Here is a 13,270-nt window from a genome sequence, read left to right on the forward strand (position 1 = left end):
TTGCCGGCTTTCACTCCTCTCCCCCCCGCCCCCTACCTGCTTATTCTGGCTTCTATTCCCTCCCTTTACAGTTCTGATCAAGGGTCTCGGCCCAAAATTGACTGTTTATTTCCCTCCATAGGTGCTTCCTGATCTGCTGAGTTCCTCCAGCATTTCATGTGTTGCTCTGAATTTCCAGCATTTGCAGCATCTCTTTCATTCCTGGATAAGGCAACCTTAAGAGCTTAAATGCTGTGAAAGTCATCAGAACACAAAATGATTGTGTGAAACTTGGAATATTGATCAAGAAAGAATAATGATTAGATATGTAACACCGATGGGAGCAGAGAGACTTTATAACAAATAAGAATACTTTTTGTTTGATTGAATAAAGCTTAACATTTCTGTTTAAGGGTGACTCCGGTCAACCTGGTGAGCCTGGAAACCCAGGAGAAGGAGGAACTCCGGGAACAAGGGTAAGGTACACACTTTGGGATAGAAAACTAGAAGCTTTGTTGCTAAGTTTTTTCCAGTGATTGCATGTGAAATCATTCTCACGTATATTTTCCTTATATGCTTATTAATGCTCAGAATAAAAAAGAACCACTCTCGTGCCATTACAGATGTCAAAGCAAAGCTAATTGATAACTTAAATACCAGAAGGTCCTAGAGACTTTTTTTGGCAGAATGAGATTTTTCATTCCTTATTTTAGGTGCCTAATCCACTAAATAGTAATATTTAACTTTAGTTTTAGTCAAACTTTTGGATAATTTTACAGATTTTCATTCTTCCAATTGATTCCACAAGCCAAGAGAAAAGGTGTTGCAAAAAATAATCTGCTGCTTTTGAAACCTATTTATAAAAAAATCAATGCCGCTGATGCCTGTGTTTTTATATAGTAGAGACAGCTGCATTCGAAAGCTCTACTAAATGAATAGGAATAGTAAACATATAAATATATGTTTTTAGTCTGCTCCACCATGATAGGTTCAGTTTACCTCCCTTCAAGGAAATATCCTCACAAAGATCTTTTACCAAGACACAAGAACGCTCACGACAGGAAATGCAATCGGCCAACATTCTGAAACATAATTTGGCTTGACACAGCTGAGATCACAATCTGGAGAAGTTAGGACACTGTGATTTCTTGGAGAATGAATGAAATGAATCTTCCTTGCAAGTTTATCAAATTTACAAATTGAACTCAACCACATTATAGCAAAAATTTGCAAAATGAATTTCCATTACATGATCACAGCTAAAAAGTCAAGGGGCAGATAATTCTGCATCTAACTTATTGAAGTTTGCTCTTAGCTGGATTGCTGTAGTTGCAATGATGACATGTTACCTCATTTATTAAACATATTAAGTGACCTGAACTTGTAGCTATTTGACTATATGGAAAGTTTTCTCTCTATGTGTTCGGAATTAATCAATAATCAAACATGTTGCTTTTGTATCCAAGAATTAATACACTACTCTTTTTTTCTATTTACGGTGAGGAAGATAATAGGTCAAATTTGCAGTCAATGGGATAAGTTAAAGTGTATAGGGAGTCGAAACTGAAAAGAATGATGAATACAGAACTGAAGGTATTATAGTTTAATGCATGCAGTATACAGAATATGACAGATAATCTTGTAGTCCAGATAGAGGTCGGCAGGTATGACATGGGCATTGCTGAGTCATGCCTGAAAGATCACAGTTGGAAGCTTAATATCAAAGGATATACATTGTTTTGAAAAGACTGGCAGGTGGGGGGGGGGGTGCAGTGACTTTTGGTAAAAAAAAACAAAATTAAATCCTTAAATCCTTACAAAGCGGTGAGATAAGATCAGAAGATGTAGAATCCTTGTGGGAAGAGTTAAGAAACTGGTAGGGTAAAAAGACCCTGATGGAAGTTATATACAAGCATCCAAACAGCAGCCAGGATGGGGGCTACAAATTACAAAGGGAGATAGAAAAAGTGTGTAAAAAGTGCAATGTTGCAATAGTCATAGAGGTTTTCAATATGCAGATGGATTGGGAAAATCAGGTTGGTGTTAGATCCCAAGAGAGGGAACTTGTAGAATGCCTATCCGATGGTTTTTTTTAGAGCAGATTGTGATTGAGCCCACTAGGGGAATGACAATTCTGGACTGGGTGTTATGTAATGACCCAGATTTGATTAGAATCACTCTGCAGTTTGAGAACCTAAAATTGGATTCATTAGTATTACAGTAGAATAAAAGGGAATTACAGAGGCATGAGGGAGGAGCTGGCCAAAGTTGATTGGAATTGGACACTAGCAGGGCTGATGTCAAAACAGCAATCGTTGGAGTTTCTGGGAGCAATTCAGAAGGTGCAGGAAAGATACATCCCAACATGGAAGAAGTATTCTAAAGGGAGGATGAGGCAACCATAACAAAAACTATAGCAAAAATTAATGGGAAGGAAGAGGATTGGGAAGCTTTTAAAAACCAACAGAAAACCATTGAAAAGTTATAAAAAGAGAAAAGCTGAAATATGAAGGTAAGCTCACCAATCATATAAAATATAAAAGAAGATACAAAATGTTTTTGTATAGTGACATTTATTGACAAAAGAAGGGAATGTTAGAAATGGACTTTATGAAAGTGGAAATAGTGTGGATTTTAGTAATGAATATAATAAATTTCTCCAATTTTCTGTAAGTGCAGGAAGCAACACCAATGACTGTATCAATGTACCAGAAAAAAATAGTCAGAGAAAATACCTGAGTAGGATTAATGAAGGGACTGCTCCACATATCCTACAAGAAGGAGTTTGGACTCATTTGAGTTCTTACAGCTACACCTTTGACTTGGAGAAAATAAGTGGAATTGAACAAGCTGTTCCGTATAGTAAGTTCAACTGGATGAACTAGGCAGTCTGTTTGGGAGAAGTTAAGGCCCCTACTCGCCTGATGTGAAATGGAGATGCAGTGGGTTCAGATGTCCACATTGACGTTGAGTTGGTTGACAGAGGCACCTGAGGAGTAACGGATAAAAACAGGAGCGACTCAACATTGAGTCATACACAGAAGCTGGCTCTTCGGCCCATCAGGTCTATGCCAACCTGACTTTCTGCCTAGTCCCATCTTCCTGCATCTAGATCATAGCCGTCCATACCTGTCATCAATGGATCTATCCAAACTTCTGTTAAATCATACAATTTATCCCATATCTATCACTTCTGCTGGCAGATCATTCCACACTCACACCAGTGTGATGTAGTTCTTCCTCTGACTTCCTTTAGATATTTCACGTTTCATCTAAAACCTTCTAAAAGTCTGTCTCATCCAATCTGATGGGAAAAAGCCTGCATGCATTTACCCTCTCTAAATCTGTCATAGTTTTGTATACAGTACCTCTATAAAATACCCCTCATTCTTCTCTGCTTCAGGGAATAGAATTCTAACTGATCCATCCTATCCTGGTGACTCAGCCACTGAAATAATTTTCTCCGCACTCTTTTCGTCTTATTGCTATCATTCTTATAGGTGACCAGAAATGGTGGGGGGGGGGGGGGAAGGGAGGGAGAAGGAGAGGGAGAGAGAATATGAGAATGAATGCCTAAGACTTTTGTACAACACTGTAGTCATTTTAGTATTGCACTGTACTGCTGTCACAAAAAAAAAAACAAATTTCATGATATGTGAGTGATGATAAACCTGACTCTAATGTGTCTCTGTTGTGGACTGAGAGTGCGAAGGGGGCAAGGAGAGGGAATCAAGGTTGGGAAAAGGGGGAAGGAGCAGGAAGCTTCAGAGAGACATTCTGTAATGATCAATAAACCAGTTGTTTGGAATCAAATGTCTTGCCTGGTATCTCAGGGCTGTATGTGTTTGTACCTACATCAACCCCCACCACTGGTACTCCTTCTCTGCCACCTGTCCCACACCACCCTTGTCATTCTCAACATCCTTTGCTCCCATCAGATTTACTGATTTGCTCTCTGTTCTTCATTGACAAATAAAAGACAGAGTTAGACAACCTAGCTACTGTATATCTAGGTGCCAAAGACTTTTGCAGAGTACTGTATGTGTGATGTTACTTTCAAGGAACATGCATCTGTACCCCAGGCTCCTTTGTTCTAATCCACACCTCAGTGCCCTGCCATTCACTCTCCAAGTATTATTCTGGATTTCCTTCCCAAACTGCAACACTTCACACTTGAAAACTTTAAATTCCATCTGCCATTTTCAGCTCATTTTCACAGCTGGTGCAGGTCACTTTACAAGCTTTAATAGCCTTCTCACCATCCACTATGCCTCCATTCTTGGTGTCATCTGCAATGTGCTGGTCCAATTTACCATGCTGTCATCCAAATCATGAATATAGATGACAAACAACAAGAGACACAGCAGTACTCCCTGCGGCACACCAATACTCACTGGCCTCCAGTCAGAGGGACAACTGTCTTCTAAAATTCTGTGGCTTTTTCCTTGAGGCTAATGTTGAATCCAATTGACTATTTCAACCTGAATGCCAAGCAACTGAACCTTCTGGACCAGTCTGAGATGTCCCTGACTTTGATACATTATCCAAGAGTCTTTCTCGTCTACAGAACTTCCTGTTTTCTCTCCTGATCTTCTCTTTTCCTCTCTTCGGTTCTAAGCTAAAGAGCCAGACTCTGTGCCTGAGATCTGATTGCTGCAGCTCTCCTTGGTAGGCCATCTTGACGAGAGAGACAGGATAGAGTCATTGTATGAATAACACATTTATGTAGGATGTGAGCAGACTGAAACATTATTTCTGCTGGGATTATCCAATTGTTATTGGGGTTGAATGACCATGGGATTTGAGATTATTGAAAGAAGATCTCATGAGGAAATATGGTCAGAAATCATATGATGGACCCTGTGCTGATATAGAGTGGTAGGTGAGGGTGCAGACAGAAGTATGAGGAGATACTTTGGAGGGGATGTTTGCCAATAATATAGCAACTGCACCCTTTCCAATACAGCTGATAAAGTTGCAGGATTGGTCCTTATAGTGTATGGAATGTAGTGCAGGAAATTTTAAGACCATGCACTTTGGTAGAAGGAATAAAGCCATAGACTACTTTGTAAATGGGGAGAAAATTCAGAAATCAGAGATGCAAAGGCACTTGGAAGTCTTTTGTCCAGGATTCCCGAAAGGTTATCTTGCAGGCTGAATAGGTGGTAAAGAAGGCAAATGCAATGTTAGCATTCATTTTGAGTGGACTACAATATAAAAGGATGTGATGCTGTGGCTTCATAATGCATTGGCCACACTGCAGATGGAATATTGTAAACAGTGTTGGGTCCGTTGGAGAAGGTGTGCTGGCATTGAAGCGGGTCCAGAGGAGGTTCACAAGAATTATATTGGGAAAGTTAGGGTTAATGTATGAGGAGTGTTTGATGGCTTTGGGCCTGTACACACTGGAGTTTAAAGGAATGAAGGGGATTTTAATTGAAACCTATTAAATAATGGCCTAGATAGAGTGGATTTGGAGAGGATGTTTCCTATAGTGGGGAGTCTAGGATCAGAGGGCACAGCCTTAGAAGAGAAGGATGTCTGTTTATAGCAGAGATGAGAAGAAATTTCTTGAGCCAGAATTTGGTGAATCTGTAGAATTCATTGTCACAGACAGCTCAGGAAGCCAAGTCATTGGGTAGACTTAAAGCGGAGTTGATAGGTTCTTGATTAGTCAGGCCCTCAAAGATTATGGGGAGAAGGCAGAAGAGTGGAGTTTAGAGGGATAATAAATCAACTATGATAGAATTGTGCCATACAGATGGGTCAAGTGACGTAATTCTACCCCTATGTCTTGTAAACTTATGTTCTCAGCAAACTTCTAAAAGTTCAGAAGGGTTAGGTTAGAGTGAGTACAAGGAGACCATCAAGACAGTCATTGTTGTTTCATTGGCGTTAGCAATGACGAATGGGGAACTAACCTTGAGGGCAGGCTCTCGTTGGATTGTGAAATTTAGAGATTTAATAAAATGGCTCACAGTCTTTTAAATCTAGAGATATGGTCATGGAGGTAAAGACATTGAACTAAGCATTCGATTTAATGCTGGGCTTGGCATTCATTAAGAGAGGGACAAAAGGAGATAATACTGAAGCCTCTGCTGAGGACTGATGTAGGTGGATTGTTCAGATGTTCTGAGAAGTCAAGATCTAAAGATGTAGTGAAAACATAGCTGTAGGTAAATTTTGGAAGGAGAAATGGGATTTAGAACAAAGGATGGTGGAAAAAGGTCTAGAGGTGAATTAACATTCAGTTATTAAAATTAGTATGGAGTTAGTCCATGCATGCGTGTGTCATGTCTCATGCAAAACTTCAAAAGACTATTTTAATTTTCTGCTGTTTCAGGGTTTGAAAGGATCACCAGGGCAAGCACGCATGAACGTAAGTCATTTCTAAGCATGCTGTGACCTGCAAACTCTTTCCAAAAATATGAATTTTATGATATCCTCTAGAGCCAGAATTATTAATCTTTCTTTTACAGTCATGTGAACTCCTGTTATATATTCGAAACAATTGCCGTGAGTACTATAGTTCTTCAATACATTACCATGTTTTTAAAGTAAATTAATTCCTTTTAATTACTACTCAACAGAAGACTTTGAAAAGATATAATTTGACACTTATTCATAATAACTACAGTAATGTCACTAAAGTTTTAAAAAAATGAGGCAGTAAAGTGATCAATTTCCCAGATGACCGCATTTAATTTTTGTTTTAGTGGCTTTTGAATACTCCTTTAAATACAATCCTAAACAATAGAAAAAGACTATTTAGACTATTCCATGTCATCAGGCACACAACAGGAATTTTAGCTAGTGTGATCATTTCTCTGTTAACATTTTTCTTGTGAGATAATATTAAATGCACTGAATACAACTGGGTAAAATTATTTTTAGATGAAAGCAAAATGTATTTGTTACTGAATTTCATCTCCCTAGGGGTGTATTATCTCTAAATTATAATGTAGAGTTTATTTTCAAAGGAAGTAATTAGATTTTTTTCCTTATTTTCCCCTGCCAGCTTGCTGTTCATCAAGTGAGTGTTTTTGCTCTTTTTTAATTTACAATTGCATTATTTTAATTCATTTATCAAGTCTTTATACCTCTATTCTAACACAGGGGAACTGCACTGTTGAAAGCCTATATTTTCTTGTACTTGTTGCTTTTTGTGCAGGGTGAGGGGAATTTGAGAGGGTGTTGGTGATCACGTTGCCGTTTTTAGTGTGCAGTGGGGAAGAGGGAAGGTTGCTGTTTCTCTTTGAACCTGACTTCTGTGGTTTTCTTTGTTTCTTGGCTATCTGGAGAAGACAATTCTCAGAGTTATATACTTCATACATACTTTGACAATAACTTAATGTTTGCACCTTTGAATTTGGACTGACATCCTAAATCTTTAATAACTCTGGTATCTCATTTTTGTCGCATTTTAAAAAAAGAGTATAAAAGTCCTGATGATGGGATATTAGAGATCTCAGAATTTAGTAGAAATTAGATTTTCTTTTCCTTGGAGCAAAGAGGGCTGAGAAGAGATTAAGTATATACAAGGTCATACGGCAACACGGTGAATCTGCAGATGCTGGAAGTAAATAAAAGCACAAAATGCTGGCAGAACTCAGCAGGCCAGACAGCATCTATGGGAGGAGGTAGTGACAACGTTTCGGGCCGAAACCCTTCATCAGGAGTGGCTGTCTCCAGAGATAGAGACAGAAAGATCTAGAAAGGGGAGGGAGGTGTCCAAAATAGACCAGGTGAATTTGAAGGCGGGGTGAAAGTTGGAGGTGACGTTAATGATGTCGACAAGCTCAGCATGTGTGCAGGAAGCAGCGCTGATGCAGTTGTCAATATAATGCAAGAAAAGAGGAGGACAGATAGCAGTGTAGGCTTGGAACATAGATTGCTCCACATGGCCAACAAAAAGGCAGGTGTAGCTAGGACCCATGCAGGTGCCCATGGCTACACCTCTAGTTTGGTGCAGGAAACCCTCCTGATGAAGGGTTTCAGCCCGAAACATCGTCACTACCTCCTCCCATAGATGCTGTCTGGCCTGCTGAGTTCTGCTAGCATTTTGTGTTTCTATACAAAGTCATAATGGATTTAAAGGGTACAAGTGGAAAGGAGGCATTTCCATTACTGGTTAGTTCAAGGACCATTTCAAGAGGATAGTGGATCATGAGGCAAAATATTTCCATATAGAGTTGTTACGATTTGAAATGCACTCACTGCGAGAAAAATTAAACACATTAAAAGTAATCAAAAGAAAAATGACAAATATGGAGATGTTGTTTGATAAAATGACAAAAAGACAGGAAAAAAATGGAAAAGAGAATTATAGATTTGGAAACTACAATGGAAGACATAATTGAAAGAATGAATAAAATGGAAGATGATACTACTGCCTGGACATCAGAAAGAAAACAATTTATGGAAAAAATTGATAAGCTTGAAAATTTTAGTAGTCAAAACAATATTAAAATTGTTGGACTTAAAGAAGATGTAGAAGGAGAAGATGCAATATTTTTTTTCAAAAGTGGATCCCTGAAAAATTGGAAATGGAAGAAGATACTCTAATTGAGATCGAAAGTGCTCATAGAGCCTTAAGGCCAAGATCTCAAGCTGATCAAAATCCAGGGTCAATTTTGATAAGATGCTTAAGATACCAAGATAAAGAAAAGATCCTGAAGGTGGCTGCCCAATGTGCCAAAAAGAGAAACGGGCCATTGATGATAGCAGGGAAGGCAGTTCTTTTTTTATCCTGATATAAATTATAACCTTTTGAAGAGAAAGAAGGAATTTAAACAAGCGAAAAATGTCTTATGGGAAAAGGGTTATAAATTTATAATGTGTCACCCAGCAACGCTGATAATTTTTTTGGAAGAGGGAAAAAGAAGATTTTTTTAATGATTATCGAGAAGCGGAGGAGTTTGCACAAAAACTTCCATCTATTCGCTAATTATACATGGAGACTTCCAAGCGTGATGGATTAAAGATGAAGATAGAGACAGTGAATGGAGGTGATGGACATTTAAGGATGATGCAGGGGAGAAAAGCAAAATTTCAGAAATAATAATTGAGAATAGCATTTTTTTCTTCTTATATATATACTTTTCTATGTTGCGAGGGGGCTGGGGAGCTTTGGATCGGTTACTGTGGGATACACGTGTGTAATCATGGTGATTGCCATGACCCATACAACAGAGGGGGGTAATGTTGTGTTCCTTTTTTTTCACAACATTAGTAGGGGGGTATTTTGTTTTTTTCTTTATACTCTATTTTGCTTCTATCTTTCCGCCTGGATGATTGGTGGGGACACACATAGCAACATGGATAATTTTAAAAAGATTTCCCAAGATACCATGAAAGTTGAAAGATTAGTTATTATTATAGCTTGGAGTAACATAATTAAAAAGAATAACTAATTTACTGAATTTTTAAAGTTTTAATGTTAATGGGCTTAATGGACCGGTAAAAAGAAAAGGAATTCTAACATACATTAAAATAATGAAAATAGATATAGCTTTTTTACAAGAAACGCATTTAAAAGACAAAGAACATCAGAAATTAAAAAGATACTGGGTTGCAAATGTTATTGCAGCTTCATTTAATTCAAAGGCAAGAGGAGTTGCAAATTTGGTTAATAAAAATTTACCAATTAAAATACAAAATGTATTAATTGATTTGGCGGGGAGATATGTAATTATACATTGTCAAATTTTTTCGGAACTATGGACTCGTATGAATATTTATGCACCAAATGAAAATGATGTAAAATTTATACAAGAGGTCTTTTTGAATTTGGCTAATGCACATGACAAAATATTAATAGGTGGAGATTTTAACTTTTGTCTAGATCCAGTTTTAGATAGATCAACAAAGGTGGTCACAAAATCAAAAGTAGTAAAATTAACTCTATCATTGATGAAAGATTTAAACTTGATTGATATATGAAGAATTCATCCAAAAGAAAGAGATTACTCATTTTATTCAAATAGACATAAAACACATTCAAGGATAGATTTTTTCCTATTATCAATGAATATTCAAGATAGAGTGAAAAATGTGGAATATAAAGCGAGAATATTGTCAGATCATTTTCCTTTGATAATGACAATGATAATGACAGATAAAGAGGAATCAATTTATAGATGATTTAATTCAATGTTACTAAAATGTCAAGATTTTTGTGATTTTATGAAAAAGCAGATTCCGTTCTTTTTAGATGCAAATTCCCATTCAGGTGATGATAAATTCATATTGTGGGAAGAAATGAAGGCATACTTGAGAGGTCAGATAATAAGTTATACTTCTAAAATTAAGAAGGAATATATGATAGAAATAGATCAATTGGAAAAAGAGATTACAAAATTAGAAAAAGAATCTCAAAGAAATATGACAGAAGAAAAATGAAGACAACTTATTAATAAGAAGTTACAATATAATACACTCCAGACATATTGAACAGAAAAAGCAGTTATGAGAACTAAACAGAGATATTATGAACTAGGTGAAAGATCACATAAGGTCCTTGCATGGCAGTTAAAAACAGACCAGACTTCTAAAGCAATAAATGCAATTCGAACAAGAGTAAATAAAATTACTTATAAACCTTTAGAAATTAATGAAACCTTTAAGAATTTTTATTCTGAGTTGTATAAATCAGAATCACAACATGATAGAAAGATAGAAAGATTTTTATCACAAATAACTCTTCCAAAAATAAATACGGAAGAACAGAAGGGATTAGATATGCCTTTTATATTGAAAGAGGTCGAAGAAGCCCTAGGATCACTTCAAAGTAATAAATCTCCAGGAGAAGATGGTTTTCCGCCTGAATTTTATAAAAAGTTTAAAGATTTATTAATTCCTCCTTTTATGGAGTTAATACATCAAGCGGAAAGAACGCATAAACTTCCAGAATCTTTTTCGACAGCTATTTTAATAGTATTGCCAAAAAAAGATAGAGATCTTTTAAAGCCAGCATCATACAGACCTATTTTTTTTTATTAAACACTGGTTATAAAATAATAGCAAAACTCTTATCTAACAGATTATCTAAATACTTACCAAAATTAGTACATATGGACCAAACAGGATTTATTAAAAACAGACAATCGGCAGATAAGGTAATTTGGTTATTTACTATAATTCATTTGGCTCAAAAGAGGGAGGAAATGAGTGTGGCAGTTGCTTTGGATGCAGAAAAAGCATTTGATAGATTGGAATGGGATTTTTTATTTAAAGTATTGGAAAAATATGGATTAGGAGTATCTTTTATAAAATGGATTAAAACCTTAAATATTAATCCCAAAGCTAAAGTAGTGACAAATGGTCAAATTTCAACACCATTTCAGTTAACAAGGTCAACTAGGCAAGGTTGTCCATTATCACCTGCTTTATTCGTGTTGGCGATAGAACCATTAGCTGAATTAATTAGAATGAACCCAGATATTAAGGGTTTTAGAGTTAATCAGGAAGAATATAAGATTAACTTATTTGCTGATGATGTTATGCTTTATTTAACAAACCCATTGCACTCGTTGCGTAAATTATCCTATAGATTAGAAGAATATGGGAAAATATCAGGTTATAAAATAAATTGGGATAAAAGTGAAATTTTACCTCTTACTAAAGGAGATTATAGTCAATGTCGATTAATAACTCAGTTTAGATGGCTGACAAATGGTATAAAATATTTAGGTATAAGAGTTGATAATGATATAAAGAACATGTATAAATTAAATTACTTACCATTACTGAAAAAAAATCAAGAAGATCTTGATAAATGGATGGTATTACCAATGACATTAGTAGGTAGAGTAAATACCATAAAAATGAATATATTCCCTAGACTACAATACTTATTTCAATCATTACCAATACAACTACCTCAGAAGTTTTTTCAAGAGTTAAACAAATATGTGAGGAAGTTTCTTTGGAAAGGTAAGATGTCAAGAATATCATTGGAAAAATTGACATGGAAATTTGATCTAGGAGGGTTACAATTTCCAAATTTTAAGAACTATTATAAAGCAAACCAACTTAGATTTATTGCATCTTTTTTTGAGAAAGATAAACCAGTATGGATTAGAATAGAACTAGATAAAATAGGAGAAAATACACCAGAAGATTTTATATATAAATGGGAATCTAAATGGATACGGGAAAAGAAAGAATCTCCTAAATTAAAACATTTGATTGACTTATGGAATAAGATAAATGTTGATGATGAGACAAAGAAATCTTTATTAGCAAAGAGATCTTTAATTCAAAATAGACTTATTCCTTTTACAATGGATAATCAACTTTTATATAATTGGTTTCAAAAAGGGATTAGATATATAGGAGATTGTTTTGAAGGAGGTATATTAATGTCATTTCATCAATTAAAGAATAGATATAAAGTATCAAACAATACTCTTTTTTGTTACTTCCAACTAAGAGCTTATTTAAGAGAAAAATTAGGCCAAACAATGTTATTGCCAAAATCTAATGAAATAGAAACTTTAATTCAAAAAGGAAAGATTAAAGAATTTATTTCTTATATGTATAACTTGATTCAAAAACAGGCAATTAAACAAGGAGTCCATGTCAAGACAAAAATGGGAAAGTGACTTGAATATTAAAATTGAAGAAACAAATTGGTCAAGACTATGTCTTGACAGTATGACAAATACAATAAATGTCCGGTTAAGATTAGTGCAATATAATTTTTTACATCAATTATATATTACACCACAAAAATTAAATAAATTAAACCCAAATTTATCTGATCAGTGTTTCCGATGTAAACAAGACATCGGTACTTTTTTACATTCTACTTGGTCGTGTTCTAAAATTCAACCTTTTTGGACAAATTTAAGAGTTTTATTGGAACACAACTTCCACATAATCCAATAATATTTTTATTAGGCGATATTGAAGGGATAAAACCAAAACCCAAATTGAATAAATATCAGAAAGAATTTATAAAAATTGCATTGGCAGTAGACAAAAAGGCTATTGCAGTTACTTGGAAATCAGATACATACTTAAGCATAGATCGTTGGAAAAAGGAAATATATGGCTGTATTCCACTTGAAAAAATTACTTACAATTTAAGAGATAAATATGAAACATTTTTGAAAATTTGGTGCCCTTATTTACAAAAGACAGGATTAAATATATAGGTGCTCCAAAGATGAAATAATTGGTTATTTGGGGAAATAAATAAATATATATACTAAAGTTATTACGAACTCCATGGAGCATGTGGAGATCTTCCGATATCCAGGCACTCTTTCTTTCTTTCTTTCTTTTT

At 35.4% G+C, this 13,270-nt stretch overlaps 1 protein-coding gene across 1 annotated transcript in view; it reads left to right on the plus strand.

Moving 5' to 3' along the window:
* The window catches only part of LOC132378451 (collagen alpha-2(VI) chain-like), a 48,125-nt gene extending 40,947 nt beyond the window's left edge, over positions 1-7,178 (plus strand). Inside the window, exons 18-21 of the mRNA XM_059945376.1 lie at positions 393-455; positions 6,323-6,358; positions 6,459-6,495; positions 6,998-7,178. Of these exons, the coding sequence (XP_059801359.1) occupies positions 393-455; positions 6,323-6,358; positions 6,459-6,495; positions 6,998-7,155 (294 nt within the window). The 3' untranslated portion in view covers positions 7,156-7,178. The remainder of the gene's footprint in view (positions 1-392; positions 456-6,322; positions 6,359-6,458; positions 6,496-6,997) is intronic.
* Positions 7,179-13,270: the final 6,092 nt, after the last annotated feature.

This window comes from Hypanus sabinus, chromosome 20 (assembly GCF_030144855.1).
Source record: "Hypanus sabinus isolate sHypSab1 chromosome 20, sHypSab1.hap1, whole genome shotgun sequence".
NCBI lineage: Eukaryota > Metazoa > Chordata > Chondrichthyes > Myliobatiformes > Dasyatidae > Hypanus > Hypanus sabinus.